This window comes from Neodiprion lecontei, chromosome 5, assembly GCF_021901455.1.
Source record: "Neodiprion lecontei isolate iyNeoLeco1 chromosome 5, iyNeoLeco1.1, whole genome shotgun sequence".
NCBI lineage: Eukaryota > Metazoa > Arthropoda > Insecta > Hymenoptera > Diprionidae > Neodiprion > Neodiprion lecontei.
Window position 1 is genome coordinate 35,819,671 of NC_060264.1, and position 18,489 is coordinate 35,838,159.

At 40.3% G+C, this 18,489-nt stretch overlaps 3 protein-coding genes across 9 annotated transcripts; 1 reads left to right on the top strand and 2 right to left on the bottom strand.

Annotated features, from left to right (window-relative positions):
* Positions 1-548: 548 nt before the first annotated feature.
* Positions 549-7,389, bottom strand: LOC107217293 (FYVE, RhoGEF and PH domain-containing protein 1). 3 transcript variants are annotated; one of them, XM_046740859.1, is made up of 8 exons: positions 6,578-7,388; positions 4,942-5,018; positions 4,548-4,806; positions 2,645-3,366; positions 2,228-2,433; positions 1,716-2,081; positions 1,131-1,576; positions 549-1,036 (listed from the first exon to the last, which is right to left on the bottom strand). In XM_046740859.1, exons 2-8 carry the CDS (start codon positions 5,015-5,017, stop codon positions 955-957), a joined length of 2,157 nt encoding a protein of 718 aa, XP_046596815.1. In that variant the 5' UTR covers position 5,018; positions 6,578-7,388; the 3' UTR covers positions 549-954. The 3 variants fall into 3 exon arrangements, with proteins under 3 accessions (XP_046596815.1, XP_015510263.2, XP_015510264.2); XM_015654777.2 differs by having other exon boundaries at positions 4,548-5,018; positions 6,578-7,389; XM_015654778.2 differs by lacking the exons at positions 4,942-5,018; positions 6,578-7,388 and having other exon boundaries at positions 3,641-4,690.
* A 3,417-nt stretch (positions 7,390-10,806) lies between these two features.
* On the top strand, positions 10,807-15,939 carry LOC107217280 (alkaline phosphatase 4). Of its 4 annotated transcripts, XM_015654751.2 has the most exons (9): positions 10,829-11,179; positions 11,251-11,317; positions 11,386-11,477; positions 12,578-12,798; positions 12,990-13,182; positions 13,788-13,954; positions 14,322-14,642; positions 14,886-15,312; positions 15,491-15,939. In XM_015654751.2, the coding sequence occupies exons 3-9, from the start codon at positions 11,393-11,395 to the stop codon at positions 15,712-15,714; spliced, it is 1,638 nt and encodes a 545-aa protein (XP_015510237.2). In that variant the 5' UTR covers positions 10,829-11,179; positions 11,251-11,317; positions 11,386-11,392; the 3' UTR covers positions 15,715-15,939. The 4 variants fall into 4 exon arrangements, with proteins under 4 accessions (XP_046596821.1, XP_046596820.1, XP_015510237.2 ...); XM_015654750.2 differs by lacking the exon at positions 11,251-11,317 and having other exon boundaries at positions 10,830-11,179; XM_046740865.1 differs by lacking the exons at positions 11,251-11,317; positions 11,386-11,477 and having other exon boundaries at positions 10,807-11,179; positions 15,529-15,939.
* On the bottom strand, positions 15,925-17,758 carry LOC107217282. 2 transcript variants are annotated; one of them, XM_015654753.2, is made up of 2 exons: positions 17,603-17,758; positions 15,925-17,460 (listed from the first exon to the last, which is right to left on the bottom strand). In XM_015654753.2, the coding sequence occupies exon 2, from the start codon at positions 17,434-17,436 to the stop codon at positions 15,967-15,969; it is 1,470 nt and encodes a 489-aa protein (XP_015510239.2). In that variant the 5' UTR covers positions 17,437-17,460; positions 17,603-17,758; the 3' UTR covers positions 15,925-15,966. The 2 variants fall into 2 exon arrangements, with proteins under 2 accessions (XP_015510239.2, XP_046596828.1); XM_046740872.1 differs by having other exon boundaries at positions 17,634-17,751.
* Positions 17,759-18,489: the final 731 nt, after the last annotated feature.

Genomic DNA, 18,489 nt, shown 5'->3' on the forward strand with positions numbered 1-18,489 from the left:
TTTATCGCGTCATTGTGAGATTGATGATTCGTTTTTGAGAGTTTCATACGAACGTTATAGTACGACACGAATTCAAAGAAATGGAAATACGACGCTTCTCTAATATTTGACTCTAAACTTCCACGTGTTCTGGGTCGCGACGGGTACAGGTGTTGCATTTCTTTTGGCCCTAGTTATGTTGGGATTTTACGATAGACGTCTTTACGCAGTCTTTAGGGTGAAGTATAGATTGCAGGTATGTGATCCAGGTAATTTGCAAAATATAACATGAACGAAGCGTATATTAAGAGGAATTATGAAATGGACAACGAAAAATTATTTGCAACGGTCTTCCCAAAGGTAGCTGATACTTCGACTGACTATTTACGTACGTTTACTGCATTAGAATAATTCTTACGCTGACATAGTGCTTCGTAAAATAACAGTATTTCGCACTTTGTGAGTATGATGGTATATCTATATGATATTATAATTCTCCCAACACCAAACGAAAAACAATGGATCAAATAAAAATCGGAGTGTGTTCAAAAAATGCCAACCTCATGTAATTAAAACATCAATTTCATTGTTTAATTTTAGGCAGCGTATAGCGATTGGCATTCGAGTAATAATTATAAATGTTTTACATACATATGCATATATATTTAAATATATGATAACGTAACATTGAAAACAAAACGAACAACAAATATTAATAGCCGTATTTGCAATACATGTAGCAATAATCAATTGGTGAATTTCGTTACATAGGTATAATAATCATTCATTCATTACAAAGTATGTACGATATGAGTTAACGTCATTTATAAATAATATACCTAAGCTCTATCTTACATTTTCTTTCGTTTTCTATAATTTATTATAATTACAGTTAAACAATTGTCTATTATCGTTATGTTTACCTAAATTACTATATTTCATTAAGCTATAATAATTGCTAGAGGAAACATCTGATCATGTTTCTTCGTCTTCTTGTACTTCCTCCTCTGGAGAAGGGAGCTCCGCTCTTGTGGCCAATTGCAATGCGTTTATCCACCTAGAACAATGACGATAATTCATTCATATGGCAAGATTTCTAGTGAATAATACATTTCTACTAAATTTTTCACAATACAATACAATACACTAACTTCTCGTGGTCCTGGTGGGTAAATGCCTGGAAGTAGTAACTTTTCTTCGAGTGATGAATTTTAAAAGCCTTCTCCCGGTCCCTGAAACTGAGCAGATCTTCTTCCGGAAGTTTTGAGCCTTCGGTGACAGCAAAACCGGGCATCGGCGTAGCCGTCATGGCCAAACTGTCCGTGTCAGACTTAAAAGAGTACAGGACGAAGTCGGCATGCAGTGCGAACCACCGTTTGGTCCACGGCTTGCTGGCCTGCGTTTTGAGCAACAAATAACCGGATAATACTGACGTAGCACTCGCTGATACTTGGAGCAAACTTTGTGCTGGTCCTGCCGGTGACGAGGGCGATTTTTTCAGCGGCTGCGTCAAAGCCGTGTGACACAAACGACATACTCTCATATTTTTGTTGTCCTCAAACAACAGCTTCTGATTTGAACACTTGCTACAAACCACCTGAAAATTCATCCAGGTTTATCGAAACATGTATTCACTTCTAATTAATTTCCAAACAATTTGGCATCGCCGCGCGATTTATTTTCAAAACTGACGATTAAGATAATAAGATAATATTAGGAGAATAAAATGCGCCTACTATTCCACAAGCTCTGCAGTTGTGCTTCCTTTTCATGACGGAAAAAATTGCCTCGCAGACCATGCACCTCGTCACATCGTCGGCGGTGACTAGAGTTGATTTAGTCTCGCCGGTTTTGAGACTAGCCTTTCGCCTCAGGATCTCTTGCATTGTTTTAAACAGGGCCTCCAGCCAAGCTGCCTTATCCTCCGCTGTGTGAGTGTATAATTCGACACTTTTCTTCTCGTCCCTTACGTAAAACGTATTTGCCGTTTCTAAGTTATCTCCTTCAATAACTTCGAGGTTCTCGACCATGAATTTAGCTCGCAATCGATACAGTGGGCCAGGTATCAGTCTCATAGAACACAGTAACAAGACGTCGCTGAGCTGCAAAAACAGGGTTCACTAGTAAAAAATTGCAGCGAGGAATTGCGTGAGACGCAAATTCAAGCGAATAAAATTGTTTAGTGACTGCAAAATTTTCGATTATTCAGTAACATTGTAAATTTTCGGATTCGGCCCATGTGACTAACCAGAAACAAGTATCTCTCCTGATGATCGCCACTTCTAGCCGATATTTTCACGATTCTTCCCTCCTTCACAAGCTCTCGCGTTGCACTGACAAGATCGATAGCGTCGTAAATGCTCTCCTGTATCTCGAGTAGTTTTTTAAACTTGTCGATTTTTTTCATTGCTTCGTTTGTATGATTGGCGGCTGTCGAAACTAGCTCCAAGGCTCCTGAAATTGAACGTCAGAGTTGAGTCAAGAATTCACTGTCTGCGTGTAACGGATAAGAAAACTTATTGAATCGTCTTTTATTGAGCAATTTAGTTTAATTACCAATTCACCTACTCCGTATTTGTGCCTCCTTAAATCTTTAGGTATAGTTAGGGCATTGTTCTCTTGAGAAGAATTTAGCATGCCGTAAAGGTGGCGTTCAAAAACTTACTTTTTGTATCCTCGTAGTCGGGACTATCTTCGGTAAGGTTTTTCAAGTAATCCTTGAGAAGTAATTCATAGCGAGGCAGTCGTTGAATCGGACTCAGCATATGATGGGCCAACGAAAGCTTGGCGCATTCGTCCCGTTTTTGTATGTCATTAACAATCGCCGCAAATCTTGGAATCTTTTGTTGTAGTGTATTTATCAGGTTCATCGCGTAATCGAAGTTTTTCACGTACTCGGTGTACATTTTTAGAAATGGTGCAAAATTCTTCATGATATCCCCTATTCTAGGATCATCGTCCCACAATTGCATACGGCCTTCAAGCTGTGGCAAAAGAAACTCGTTATGAAACTTGTATATCGATTTTATGTTGGAAAACATGTGCTGCACAGTTTCTGGCGGAAACATTGGATGAGCGCGATTTTCCTGGTCTACTTTGAACTGAAAGACTTGATCTATCAGGTGCAATATGTTCACGTAATTTCGTTCAGTGGTCAGCAATTCGTTTGCTATGTGATGACATTTTTTTTGCTTTTCATCCAACCCATCCCTTTCCGCTTTTATCTTTAGCTCCGAGCTCAGTTCCGTTTCAACGTCCACCCTCGTCGACGACTCGACTTTTGAAGATTCAGCACTCAGCTCCTCCGCCTCCTCTTCACTATCAGATTCGCTGATCGCGTAAGTATCGAGCTCGTACTGATGCGAAGTCCTTTCCGCCACGACGTATCTGCTCAATGTTGGAAATAAAACATCATTAGAAGATTGAAACTTTCAGATGCACGCAGTTTTTCAGTTTCTATTTTGTAGAAAGCCTTCTGGAGTGACTGACTTCCTCGTAAGAATTGTTTAAAGTTAGGTTATTTTTTCACCTTGTCCAAAGGCTACTGTAATCATAATGGCCTGTAAATAAGTATAACGTATCAAGTTCCTCATTATTATTAATTTGAACCGAAGAAACCTACTGGGCCCTGTATAACGGATATATTAACGGGAAGTCGTACCTGTTCGTACTGGCTGTCTCCAAGCCATAGTAAAAGACACTGGTTCTTGTCTGTTTATGGTAGTGCGGTGGAGCACCGAGAGTCCACCGCCACCAGTCAGTTGATAGCATTTCACAGTATCGATAACTGACCTAATATAACTGTAAATATGTGTCTGTCATTGTTTCGTCGCATAGGAAATGATTTTTGATAGCTAGAACTCAGGTCTCCATACTTATTTTATGAGGAAGCGATCCAACGAACGGTCAAATAAACGCACAACAATTTGCATCTACGAGGATACTAACTATGACTCAATTGTCATCACTTACTAACAAACATGGCTTGGTTACGAGCGCCACCTTCTTATCGGCTACAATAAGATACCTTATCGCGGTTTTACTCACGATTCACACGCTCATTTATTTTTTATACCTCCATGCACGCCTGTTGTATACAGCGGAACCTCATTTTGACTTACCGATCTGGTCAGGTTTTTGTATCGTGGTCATTGACTGTTACTGGGAATGTATCGGAAAAACAAATTGCGCTGCTTGTGTACGTACTTAATCGTATTTCAAATTGTTCTAAATTTCTTACTACCCGTTTACCCCTAAAGTATATACAAATTTCTTTGATAATAACATCATTCATCGGATCAATCAGATTCATTAACTAATTTCAAGCTAACAATAAATATGTAGATTCACAAGCGTAAACTTTTCGAAGAAGAAATGTTTGCAAATTTGTTCATAAGTGTACAAACAAGGTTTACAAGAAGCTGAAGTTTGATAACATCAATCCGAGAGACAGTCGTGAAAAAAGTGGAACATATGACGTGAAACATTTTAAACAAGTTCGGTTTGTTAGGAGTCGTTTTTCAACCAAAGACGAGATGTGTCGATCGTAGAATGCTTTATGACGTCACCTGCTACTACGGTACTCCAGGACACTGTGAGACATTTTGACGAAGGACGACTCCGAAGATTGTTCAACCACACTGCCGACTTCCGCGCATACGGCTGGACTTGAAGCTGACATAACGAAGTGCTGAAACCTCGGGAATCCACCGTAGCTTGGAATCCTGTGAAATGACGAGCGGGTTGGGTTGTCCTGATGATCCTCCGAACCGCCCATCGAGTCTGAATCCTGCGAGTTGGCATCCTCGCTCGTCGTGCTTTGACACTCTAATAATCGTGAGTTTCTATTATCCCGGGAATTTGAATGCTGTACGGATCTCTCCTCTTCGTCCGTCACCAACAAGTCCGTGTAAAAGGTACTTGTGGACGACGTTATCTTTGAACTGAACATTTTTATTGTACCAGTCGTTCCTTCGGATGGCTCCGGAAGTAGACGGGCCATCCAGGACGTGATGTCTCTCAGCTGCCCTCGCTGCATCCTGCAGTCAGAGAAAGAAACAGAATTAGAAGAATGAACTTTTCTCCATTAAAACTACTACGAAAGTTTGAGTGCGATTTTTTGACGAGTGATCGCTAGACTCAAACAGCTTCTGTGGGCCACGTTTTACAGACTATTCGTTTACGTTGACGTCCAAGTTCAACATTTGTTATATTAATGCGATTGTTGGGCGTGCGCGGTGATCGTGGGTAAATTGCTGTGACGCAATATCTCGCCGAGCGAATCTAATAGAGAATTTAATCCACGTAGGCTGCATAATTTTTTCATTCAAGAGCGTGAGATGACAGCAACAGATGCCAAAGCACCCGTGTGTTTGACAACGATTTTACAGAAGGCTTGTTGAACTGCGGAAGTAACTGACTACTCGGTCCATAGTTTAGGAAAGTTCTGCTAAGTACACATAGAACGGATTTACAACAGTTTCCGCGTAGCGTTTTGCTTCAACTTTTCCGAAATAGGAAGCTACAGAAAGTTGCTGTATACTGTCGTGCATATGATAAACGCTTCAATGACGGAGTCGGAAAACAAATTCTGATACGTTAGTGTCCGTTGAAAATAATGTTACGGGTGACGCAGTATTTGATCAGGATACAGTTCGTTTCTTGATTACGGGTTGTAATATGACCACGCAAGAATTAGAATTGAAAAAACAATTGCAAGTGTACACGAATAAATCTTTTCCGGCATTAGAAGAAACTTCAGAAGTATAAACGGTTCACTATATTTTCTTTATTTTAATCAGTTTGGAATCTTCTGATAAATATTTACACTACCGCATTTCAAGCGGTAGGAATAGTTGCGGGCGTTCATGAAATGTAAACACGTTCCTAGGGTTTCTAATGGGATGCGCATTGCACGCGTGTTTGAAATATTAAAAAGCAATTATTCATGCATTTTACAGTAACTCATACAGTTAAAAACAATTTATATTTATATTGAAGTCTGTCACACCTGTATAATTATTTCTACACAAAAGATCAAAAAAATAGTTCACGTCAGAAAAAGTAAGTCGATTCCCGCGCATCAACATCCAGTAGATGCAGCGTATAACATCAAGTCGTATTTATCTATTTACGAGAGAAAAAGCATGACTGCAGTTGTATATATAGAACGTGATCTGTTATGGTATAGTAGGAAATGATCCTACGCTTTACGATTAATGAACCTAATTGTTGAAAATGTACTATCCTCGACGTGGTTTACCTTGAAAAATTATATTCCATCACGATATCTGTAACAGTTTATTTAATCTTAATCAATCGACTTGCGATATCTGTTAATGATTTAAGGATAGGTATGCATCGCTAATAATACCTTCATCGACGCGGAGTGGTTTACAAATTTAATCATTCTTAAATCCGGCCAAAACCAGGCAAGGGCGACGTGAATCTAAGTTTACACCGTGATTGTTTGTATTACCGTATAGCGTTCCGGGAATGGATAATACCATATTCATTCGTTTCGGGAGCTTATGATAAAGTACCCAACTGTACAAAAGTACTATCAGGTAGAAAATACGATTTGCAACATAATATTTACCGTTTCCCCGTTTTTTCACGCCTTGCGGATGGTTGTAATGTAGTAACAAGGTGGATCGTCTTACGTCTAGCATAGTTTCAACTTATTGTTAGTTAAAATACTGGAAAAGAGTTAATACACCCGCATCAATGCTCCAATTGCACTGATAATTAATTTATAAAGCCAATAATTGACACACTTGATATTAGTATCGAAGGTTTGAACAAAGAATCAGTGCACCAATTCACAAAACTTGAACCCTCAACTGTGTGTTCGGAATAATGCACCACGAGGCACATGATTGAAGCGGTTTGCTTCAGTCCACACCAACCGAATGTCGTTTAGGGTGAATCGTGTCTACTGCACTTGTTAAGCCAATCACTAACAGAGTCACAACATTTTCCGAACAGCGTCCGTTAGGATTATCTTCCACTTGTGATCAACCGAGGCTTGCGGTCTCGACCAAAACGTTCTCATCTCCTCTCCTCGTCAGTGGGCTAAAGTTTGATTCATCGTCATCCGTGGTATGTTCGATCTTCATTCTCTCTTGCTCTCTTTCTCGCTTCCTCTCTCCTGCCTCTCACGTCTCTCTGTCTCTCTCTTGATCAGATAAATAATCAACGACGGTGTATGGGGGGTATCCCTACCAAAAGATGGCGTATCGTTGAATTTCCCCCGTTCCCCTCTCCAAAAAATCATGCCTGTCAGTTAATTACGACGAGGCGTGCACCCGCACTTTGGTCAGGCACTCGCCACACTCCACACCACATAACCTCGTCCAAGGAACCTTTTCCCCTACGTTCCGTCCCACTCCGGCTCGATCTCCGTTCTCTGCGCATGCCAGGGGCGTAACTATACCGCCTAAATTATTTTACCATTTTCCTTCTCTTCAGGGTCGATAGTCATTCGTCAACATGCTTTTAGATGTTTTGGGATTGCTGCAGAAATCTAGCGCCAGGATCAATTCGCTTTGTTGCAAGGATCTTTGGAATGGCAACTAATCACGTCATAATTATAGTCACATCCAAAAATCAGTAGGCAATACTTCAATTTTTACTTCATCTATTTCCCACACGTTTCACAACCACAAGCCTAATTGGATTACAATAAAAGTCTTATGGTCATATCAATTGAATCAATCGATCCCGAAGATGAAATACCAAGGTAACATTTCTTCTAGTGACCTAGTAAACAGTAATTTTCCTTTGACCACACTTTGCCCATTACTAATTATTTTACGATTTTTCAGCCTGATCAACGCTGGAACTCTTGCAACAATATGGATTTCATACACAAGGTACGTAAACCATAAGTTCATGCACCTTACGTTCACTAAACGTTCAGTTCGCAAGAATTGATCGCTACGCTTGAGTGACTTCGTTTTTGGTCGTTCGTGCTCTACTGAAATTCATTCGATTCTCACTTATATGTGAAACAATTGGACTACTGGTTGTGAAACTCGGCTATTGGTAGGTATACAAAATTTATTCTTATACTTTAACGTCGATTCTAAGTGTAATAAACACCATTGCAATAATATTGTTTAAAAAAAAAACTATGTACTGACGAAGGTTGAGCAGCTCGTTCAATTTTTACTACCACAATAAAGTTTGGGACACAAATATTTGGGTGAAATCTATTTTGAATATGTGTGTACAGTTATAACATTCGATATAGGCATAATTCTCGTAATGCTATACAATTTCAATTCAGCAGCACAGGGCATAAAAGTTTATGTGGCCTTCACTGTACGAAACTCACCCGCTAGACGTCGCTACGTGTGCGTTTCAATAATAGGTACTCTAATCTTGTCACCGGATTGGCGCTCAATTACGAACACTGAAACGATCTGGTAGTTGCAATTAGCTTGTTGTTAGCTACAGGAACAATACTTCGCGACTTCGACAAGGGCAAAACACAGCTAACCACCCGTCACCAATGTTATTTAGCGCATTATATGAGCAACACTTGTATTAGTTGCATACTGATCGCGGTAATAGACTACGATGTCACTACTGTGCGCTCGTGTAATTCCTTGCAAAAAGCCGCACATCGACATACATCTTCAAGAACAGTACAAATAAAAAAGAGAAATGAAATGCATCTCTTTGGTAACAAGATGGTTACAAGATTTGGGTGATGATCCGTCTGTTTCTTGGAGGCTCGCTCAGCTTCTTTACTATTTGCTCACGTAAATCGTACTTGAGGCTTGTTTTTCATTCCGGTCAGGCAATCGGTTTGGATGGGCGTAAAATTCATCAGTCAATTCTGAAATGGATGTCAGGGATATTTTATACGATCATCGTTGCCGTCGCGTATAACGAATCCCCACGGAAAACTTTAACGTCCTTTCATTGAAAATTTACTTTAGATTATTCGTTGTATGATTTTCTTTCCGAAAATCCGTCAGCCGAACTCTCGAGCTAGGAGAAGACCGGACATGAGTTCAGCATAGCAATATTGCGAGACACGAAGCCGTAAATTATTATGAAACAATTCACCGATTGATGGCGCCAGCTCTCGACTTGTTTATCCTTTGTTGATACTGTTGACCCCGTCGGTAATATCCAATGCTCGGTGGACAGAGTAGGAACAGCGCGAAAAATCCGAACGATCCATATCCCCCAACTAGCGAAATCCGATTCAGCAGTTCTTGGTGACAGTGAATGTTGCGATAGCACACGAAATTATTCCGATCATGAAGGGTACTATTTACACGGCTTAACCGCTCAGAATTATTCAAATATGTACTGAATTCTGATATCGTGTATTGCATGTAGCGTGAAACGTGACGAGCAGGTGTTCATTGAGCTGTAAACCGTAGGAGACTTCAGTCTTAAAAGATATTTACCTGACGCATATTTTTAGCATATCGCTCACTAGAGGAAATGAAAACTGCTGGTTACACGTGAGGCGTTCTATTTACCCATGCGACAGGATCAATTGAAAAACACATTGTATAATATCTTATCATACTGCGAAATTTTGGTGCACATGAGGCTTCTGATCTCTGTCCATGTGACAATCACAATGTGACAACACATCAGTTATCTTTCGTCTTCTCTAAACTCTTGTGCAACGTACAAGTCCTATGAGCCGGTTGCTTATCGAGAAATCACGAGAAAAATTGAGATGCAGATATTTCTGACAGAATGTAATGTATATTTTTTAATAGCGAATTTATTGATCATTTTATTGAATCAACAGCTTTAGAATAATTTGAGTTTCTGATAATTCTGATTTGGTATTAAAAAGAAAAATTTTGAAATGATGAATGCAATGTTCATTGAGCTTGAGAAGTGAGAATGCCATGTTTCAGGTGTTTACTTATCAATATTTCTGGTATTTGATGTTTCCATAGCTGCAAAAATAACTGTTAAGCGTTGGAAAACCGTTGTATTCGTCTGCAGACCTACCAGAAAGAGTCAAAATATCCCTGACACAAATACAGCGGTATGTTCATAAAATAAACGAATAAAATATCGTTCGATGGCCAACCGCGTGCTAATTTTTCTTCTCGAAATTCGAATCGACCATTTCCACGAGAAATTCTTGCGTATCGCAGAGCTATACAGAAAATCGTATACGCTTTGAACCGCAAGAATTCAAAAAACTGCAATGGATTTGGCTCACGTGATGTAAGAAAGTGACAAATTGGCCACGAATTGCAGTTTGCGGCATTTTGATTCCACGCGAGTTATCGCACTGACGCAAGACGATATGGTAAATATGGAGAGTGATATTTTCAAACAATGCAGCAAACTCATTACTTGTTTCCGATGGTGTCACCCGTATTCTTCTCATTATCATGCGACGTGGAAGAATCATGAAACGAGCTCTGGCAATACGCGTCTGCATTTAAAAGGAGTGCTTTTATCTGAATTGTCATATGAGGATTGTTCCATTTGTCGCTATGTCTGGATTAGTCGGTAATAGCAAATCTTCTCCAGGTTGTAAAACGCCGGAATCCCACCAAAGCCTCCACGCCTGCGAGCACGTGTTTTGCTGCAACACTCCCACCTTGAATAGTGTCCCCTAAACGGCAAACTTTATTTGCTTCTGGTTGCGAATGTGTACAACGAAGGTGTGTGTGCAGCCGTATTGTAAAGTCTCTGCTATTGAACGTATAATATTTACTGCACAAGGATTAACAACATGTTAGGGTCGATCCCTACTCCAAAGAGTTAATGCCAGGCAGCCGCTGCTGGTGTGGGAACTGTTATGTGTGTACACACAGATCCATTCAATCAACCACTGCAACCTTCTCTTATATATAAAGTGATAAACTCGGTTCACTCACATACCAAGTCACGACTTCGCCGGACACAAGCGTCAGAATTTGCAGTAGATCATCAGATCACATCCGACCTTTCTATTCGATTATCAAACGGCGCGATCGACCGAATCGTCAGTCCTGTATCGAAAGATTTTTTACCGCTCGAAATTATGAGTATCACTTTTACTCCTTGTTTTACCCACCAGTTAATTAATATTGATTGATGAAAGGAGAAAGTTGGGAATACGAGAAACTAAAAATCGAAGTAACCGTTCCGGTTTCACAATTTGACGCTATTAAGAGTGACGGTTCTATTCTGAAGATTTTCAAACAAAGAAACATTAACCGTAAGTACAGTTTGCCAGTTATATGCGTATAGTCCAAGCTTTTGCAAGTAATATTAAAACTCCGTTTACAGCATTCCACAAGTCACATTAGTGCTGCATGTGAAATTATCTTTATGACTGCATCATTCTGTTAGCCAGGTATTCAGAGTAGCTGGATATGAAATTCTAAAAGATTCAAAACGATTAATAATTTTTCTCTATATCAGAACGGTTATGATGGTTTCAACCCTCCTTCTGTGCACCCTAATTGGCTTAAGTTCGTCACACATTCTGCCAGATGTTCCCACGCATTTTGAAGGTAGGTTTATTCCAAAATATAACACATCTTTTGGGTGCTTTGAACTTGGACTACTAGTAACAATTACGTAGAGTGTTACACGCGAAATTATCACCAATTATTTCCACTCAGTTAGCATTTGCCTTCTGCATAAATTTTTCACTCACCAACAGCGAGGTAACACCTCAACCAGACCTTGGGACGTTTTTAATTAGATCACATCGAGACGAGGCTTACCGATATATTTATATATTAAAAATAATTCGCCGAAGTTGGTCATAATAAAAAATCGTCTTATTGATTATTCAAAAGGTTGCGACGTTTCGATCGGCTACGCCAATTGCCAATCATCTTCAGGCAATAATTATTGACGATCCTACGAGCTTAACGTATTATTGTCTCGCCATGTCGATATATTTATCGTCTATCATGAAAAGGAATTGTCATTTCTTTATTCAGATTCTGATAACAGCACTTTCAAATTTGATAAAACCATGAGTGAGAGTATTTGAACATAGAGGGTTCATAAGAAATGTATTCAGAAAGTCTTCTCAAATTAAAGTTAACCTAACACTAGGAGTACATTTGTTGATATACCCGAGACAAACGCTGGGCAGTATTTCTCAAATTTCATTTTCCTTGACGTTTTTATATGGCTGCTTAAAGAAAATAAATTGCAAAATTTTCAGCGAGACAAAAACTGGATATGTCTTTACTGAACATAAAGTTATTACGAAGGTAAAACGTAATGGTTGATTGAACTAAATTATAAATACAATTCCGAGGGCAATGGAGCATATGTTAACCATACCGATGAGTGACTGAAAAATTCTTGAATAGTTGATGAAATAAGTTGTTCAGGGCATTCGAAAGCCTATAATATAAACCGAATTACTTACGTTTACTTGCGCAGTGAAGCACGTGGTATCAACAATGTAGAACGATACGCGGTTGATTGAAATGTAAAAAGTACCCCCCTACTTCGTGAACCGGGAGAAATTCGTGCCAAGGCAAATGCTTGAACGAGGCTACAATTCACCTACTATGCAGACCGTACTGCTCTATAGTCGAGGGTCATTTCTCATACAGTTTAAATGGTCTTTTAATATTCACTTTCGTAGATACTTCCTACTGGATGAAATCTGGACAAGAAAATCTACGAAAAATCCTCTCGTTACACGATAATGAGAATCAAGCGAGGAACATTATCATCTTCATCGGGGATGGAATGGGAATGACATCTGTAACAGCTGGTAGAATTTTTCAGGGCCAAAAGAAAGGCGGCTCGGGAGAAGAATATAAGCTGAACTTTGAGCAATTCCCAAATACTGGTCTTTCCAAGGTAAATCATCAGTCATTTAGAACCACCTACTCTTGATCAAAACCAGTGTTAACAAATTTAACGTTGCTCAAGCTATGATTTTGAAGCAGTCCGTAGAAAGAAGTTGACAAAAAAAAAAAAAAATGTAATTCAGTTTTGTTTCGCACCGGAAATCTGCCATGCCACTTATGTCTCGTTGCGTTTTCTTCAAGACTTACAACGTGGACAAACAAGTACCGGACTCAGCTGCCACAGCAACTGCAATGTTCTCTGGTGTAAAATGTCGCTATAAAGTGATCGGACTGGACTCAAAAGCCGTTTTCGAACATTGCGATAAAACTGTGAACAAACGAAGCAGATTGTCAACGATCGCGGAGTGGGCCCAAGTGGCTGGTAAAGATACCGGTGTGTGCTCAACGTATTTATTCAAACATATTCTATGCGACGTCTGACAAAGATGTTGCGCCGACACGCATAAAATGATTGAGATCGGTATCGATTCATGCAATTTTACTTGCGTCCATTTCGAACATCCGTTTTCACAAATGTGGCTTTTTCTTTTATTTTTGTCTCAGCAAATTTTTTGTCAATATATATAATGTCTGGAATTGAATGCAACTTGAACAGGTTTACGACGGTTGTAACTGAACCGTCGGTCCCGACGCGATTTTCAAGACTTACGTAGGCCCACGAATAGACAAGATTGGCAAGGCCACTTGTTAGTCGTTTTTGTGTCCTCACAGTCTAATCTGCACGTGTAGATATACCGCATACATCGTATACTCGTCCCCATAAGATATGATATTATTTCTAACAACCCGTCGGTGTCGTGTGTCGCGCAAATTGTATTAGTATGCCAGATGAGCAACATCCTAAAGATAAGAAATGCTAAGAATAATTTCGAGATTACGTTTTTATTCACATCCTCCCGGATTGCGGAGGTACAGGTCGGTAACCCTTCGACCTTTTACGCCCATATAATTTTACCTTGCGTTATTGTTATACCACAGGGTTCGTAACCACCGCCCGAGTGACACATGCCACACCGGCAGCGCTTTACGCGCACGTGAACAGCAGAAATTGGGAGTGTGACACGGAAATTCCTAATGATCAAAAAGACTGTACCAAAGACATAGCCAGGCAGCTGGTCGAAGACGCTCCTGGAAGTAATTTCAAGGTAAACGTCACTTCCGAACTATCAGTCACGCGGCGTTACCGTGCATCACGTTCTGTAACTTCAAGCACGTAAATAACAATTTAACTAACATCGAGTGAAGGCCGTAAACGTTCACTGTAATCTTCTCTTCATTTCGTAAACTAATAATAAAAATGAGTTATTCGTCAGGTCGGAGTGCTTTACATGCTACGTGTTTATCACTCTGAAATTTTCGACCTGCGTATTTCTGGCTGTTGAAAGTCACGGCCAGTAATTAGCAAAATGCACGGACAACTCTAAAAAAGAGATTTATAATCATGCTTACAAGTGCATACTGTATCCTTACAGACTCTGACTAAGATAATTGTCTGGAAATTTTTAATCCTAGGTTATAATGGGCGGTGGTGCACAACCGATGGGAACTATTAATCGGCAAATTGATACAGACGTATGCATCAGGAATGACAGTTTAAATATAACGGATCTATGGCAGAAGAAAAATCCCCAAGGCAAATTTGTCGCAAATACAGGAGAGTTGATGAACCTTGATATTGGAAGTGCTTCGAATATTTTGGGAATATTTGCCCCCAACCATTTGCCCTATCACGCGGTTCGTGATGTGAGTGAAAAAGGATCTCCATCTTTGGCAAATATGACCTTGCAGGCCATCAGAATGCTACGAAGAAACAAAAATGGGTTCTTCCTAATGGTTAGTTTCTTGTTTCATAGATCATTCTTAACGCGTATTTTAAAGTTACCTTTACAACCCTTCAGGAATACCTTGTGTCCCAGCTTTTCTTTTCAAAAAACGCCCTGGCCAAAAGTTCCACACTGATCATTGTCTTCTATTCGCAATATCACAATAATCGACCCTCTCACCGAGGTTTCCCAAGTTGGTATTTCCAACTTGGCCACGAGTAACTAGCAGCTGAAGTTGACGCATGGCCAACAGGTTGAAAGTGGCCGTATAGACATGGCGCATCATAGCAATTATGCAAAACACGCGCTCCACGAAGTCGGGGCCTTAGAAGAAGCGGTTCAAGTTGCCTTGGACCAAGTGAACGTGGAGGAAACTCTGATCATAGTAACGGCGGATCATTCTCATGCCTTCACGATGAACGGCTACCCAGAAAGAGGTAACGACATCTTGGGTCTAGCTAACAAGCCGGGAGATGTGGCCTATGAAACTCTCGCCTACACAAACGGCCCAGGATTCATCTACCACCGCATAAACGACACTAGCTTACAAGGGCCCAATAACACATGGAGATCGGTCGCCGATGATCCGAACAGAGGCGATCCTTGGTACAGGAACTTTGCTGGATTTTACATAGAGGATGAGACTCACGGCGGAGAAGACGTGCCCGTTTATGCCGTCGGTATGTATTTGATACTCGGCTTGTTTTCCACTAGGGTGGTCCTAGAAAAACTCATTTTTAAATTTTGTCTATCCTACCCTCTAAATCGGGGTTGAACAGTCAAAATCAAAAAAATGACCTTCTTAAGGTCCACCCCAGTATTCCACTAAACATTTGAAACATTTTTGCCACGTTACAGGGCCTTACTCCCATCTTTTCCGTGGGACTTTTGAACAGAACTACATTGCTCACGCCGTTGCCTACGCAGGCTGCCTCCAAAACTGGCCTTCCCATTGCGATAACTCCTATCATCACGGGCGGGCTTACAGCAAAGGGACCACGCTAGCTTCCTCATCTCTGCATTTAGCCACTTTTGCCTGTGTGTGCGTGGGCATTGCGCTCGGTAATAGAGTCGCCCTATGACATAACGTGGCGCACACCGTCGAACGTGTATTTATTTATTTTATTGTAGCGAGTACTACTATGTATGATTGTTATTGTAAATGTTGTTACCTGTAGGATGACGTGGTCGAAATTCTTGATTATACAATACATCGGAAACCTTGGATCTTCTTAACATATCGATATACCAAACGAATATCTGAATACATAATAAATAATTCGAGATGAGAATTGTTGAACGATAAACATGAGCATTTATTCTTTAGAAATTAGTTATCCAGCAACTCTTACAATGCTTAAATAATAATTTTTGTATATCAAAGGCACTGATTCGTCGCTAACGAAGTTTCTATCTGGCTTCAAACTGGCATACGGATTCTTTTGCGGTGCCAAAACGATTTCCAAGTCCGAACAGACGCCTTTTATTCTTTCGATATCCATCGGTATTTCACGTTCCGTATAAGCAGTTACTAAAATTGGGACCTTGCTTTTGCACAATTCAAAAATAGTCCGTGGCCACGTGTCTTGACCCCGGAAACCAGTCGTCCGGTACAACCCAGCGTTAAACAAACAAGTCAGGTCTGGTTTTTTATAATTCGGAGAATAGCAAAAGTCGTGATATAACGTCTCGGGAACGAAGGAGACGTCGATTTTTCTGTCCCTCAGTTTACATAAGCGGCAAAGTTTGACGTGGCTTAAAATATCACGCGGTACTAACTGGGGCAGGATCAATTCAGGGCCAGTTATAATGACTCTAAGAGTTTTCAAGTTTGGTAAAAAGTGAAGGAAAAGCTTCTCCCAAACACGCAAATTTATACCTTCGTACTGGAACTCTGCACCGATCAAATGCAAGACTATGTTATCGGTAGATTTCCAACTACTGTAGGATTCCTGTAACGCATATAATGCTGTCAGAGGAACACTTGCCATGTGGGACAAAGTGGTGTAATTATAGAAGTCCATGTTTATGAATCGATCGGAATCATTACCACTAATCATAGACGCAACGGTGTCAAAATTAAACTGCGAAAGTTTTGGAGCCATAAAGTACACATTCGGAATCCCGGGATCCACATTTCCGTGCGTAGCTTGAGCCAAAATTAACTTGTGAAATAATTGGTACTGCAAACACCATTCAGAGTGATCGTCACGATGTTCTTGACACCAGAACACAACTTTGCAATCCGAGCAACACTGCAACGATGCACCCTTATTTTTACCAAAACTATGGCACTTGAAACAGACCCGGGGGTAGAGGATTACTTCCTTTTCCCAGAGCTCGAGGTAACGGTTTAAAAAAATTTCGGTCACTTTAATGAGGTTGACCCTTAATATTCTGTACTCCTCTGGACTCGGCGTGTTTTTCCTGTCATCGATCCCGTCGCATTTTTCCTGGCAATTTTCGGCCAAAGCTCTGCAAAAGTCCTGATGTAAAGCTGCGTCTTGACTTCGATGATCCTCCGTGCAGTATGAAACCATGAAACAGTTTTTACACACTAACTTTGGATTGGAGATGTGGGAACAAACCAAGCATGTGTTTGAGAGGTACGTTTTTCGTGGTCGGAAGTCAAATTCGATCGTTTCTTCATCGTCTGTATCATCCTCCGATTCAAATTGCCCAGTGTTAGTTGAAACAGGAAAGGATAGCCTGGATAAAATGTCAATATTTTTCTTCAAATCGCTTCCGTTATTCTTATCTATAGATACTTTCAATTTCTTCGGCTTTCTTTTACTGCGACCCATTTTTCATTCTGCTCAAATGCCACTCTGAAAGCAATAATTCAACTTATCATAAATAGGTTTTGGCGAGATGTTGAATTATTGAAAATTTAATATAACTTTAGAATACTGGCAATTATTTCAGCATGTTAATTTATCGAAATTTTCATTTATGACAATATAATCTCACCATCTGCCTTAACGATTCGTGCAACACTTACAACGGTCTGCTTTCTAGTGGGCTTTAGATAGCCGACCGAAATCGCGCGCGGGTCTGAGCAATGTGATCTGTACCTTGTAATTGTCTTTTGGTTAAATGGAAACACACGTAACCGAATTAGACGGGGGGAATGCCAAATAAATGAAGTGATGGTGACATGCGCAGATCTTCAACGGGCACAATGCCCAGTCTGGTATTATTTCTAGCAAACGATCTGATCCGGGAATCTAAGCCACGCATTGTCCACGGTGTCTATTGATGCCTATAGACACGTGTAAGTTATTAATGTCGAACAGTTACAGCTGTGAACAAAGTTTTCGACTTTTTTTTGTCCCAATTTCCAATATTAAGTCATGGGTAAAACCCTGATGAGCCTGGCCAGGTCAGAGTGATGAATAAATAAGAACCACGGATGATTGAAAAGTCCATAAGTTTTTAATTTATGAAAATTTATACTAATGTTTTCTTATATTTGGGTTAATTAGGTACTTTTAAATTATTGACACCCGGTGTCTACGTTCATAGGAAGCGCCCTTTCAAATTTCTGCGGGCATTTGCCATTCGTTTGAACGCGGTACCGTTGTGCAGGTCGGCTGCCGAGCCGAGGTCTCATTAGATTGGTAGCACTGAGAACGGGGAATCACGTCTCAGCGTATCTTCAGCTCGCTGAACTCTGCTTATACTGGAATGTACTTATATCTACTACGCTGACCGTGCCGAGAGAGAGAGAGAGAGAGTTACAACGGCTGCAGAGTGGTATCTCGGATCTTTGTCCTCCACTACTCCTGGTATACCAACAGTTATAAATCAAATTTATTGGTATCGAGATCTTTGTCGGTGCTACTCGTGGTAAACTC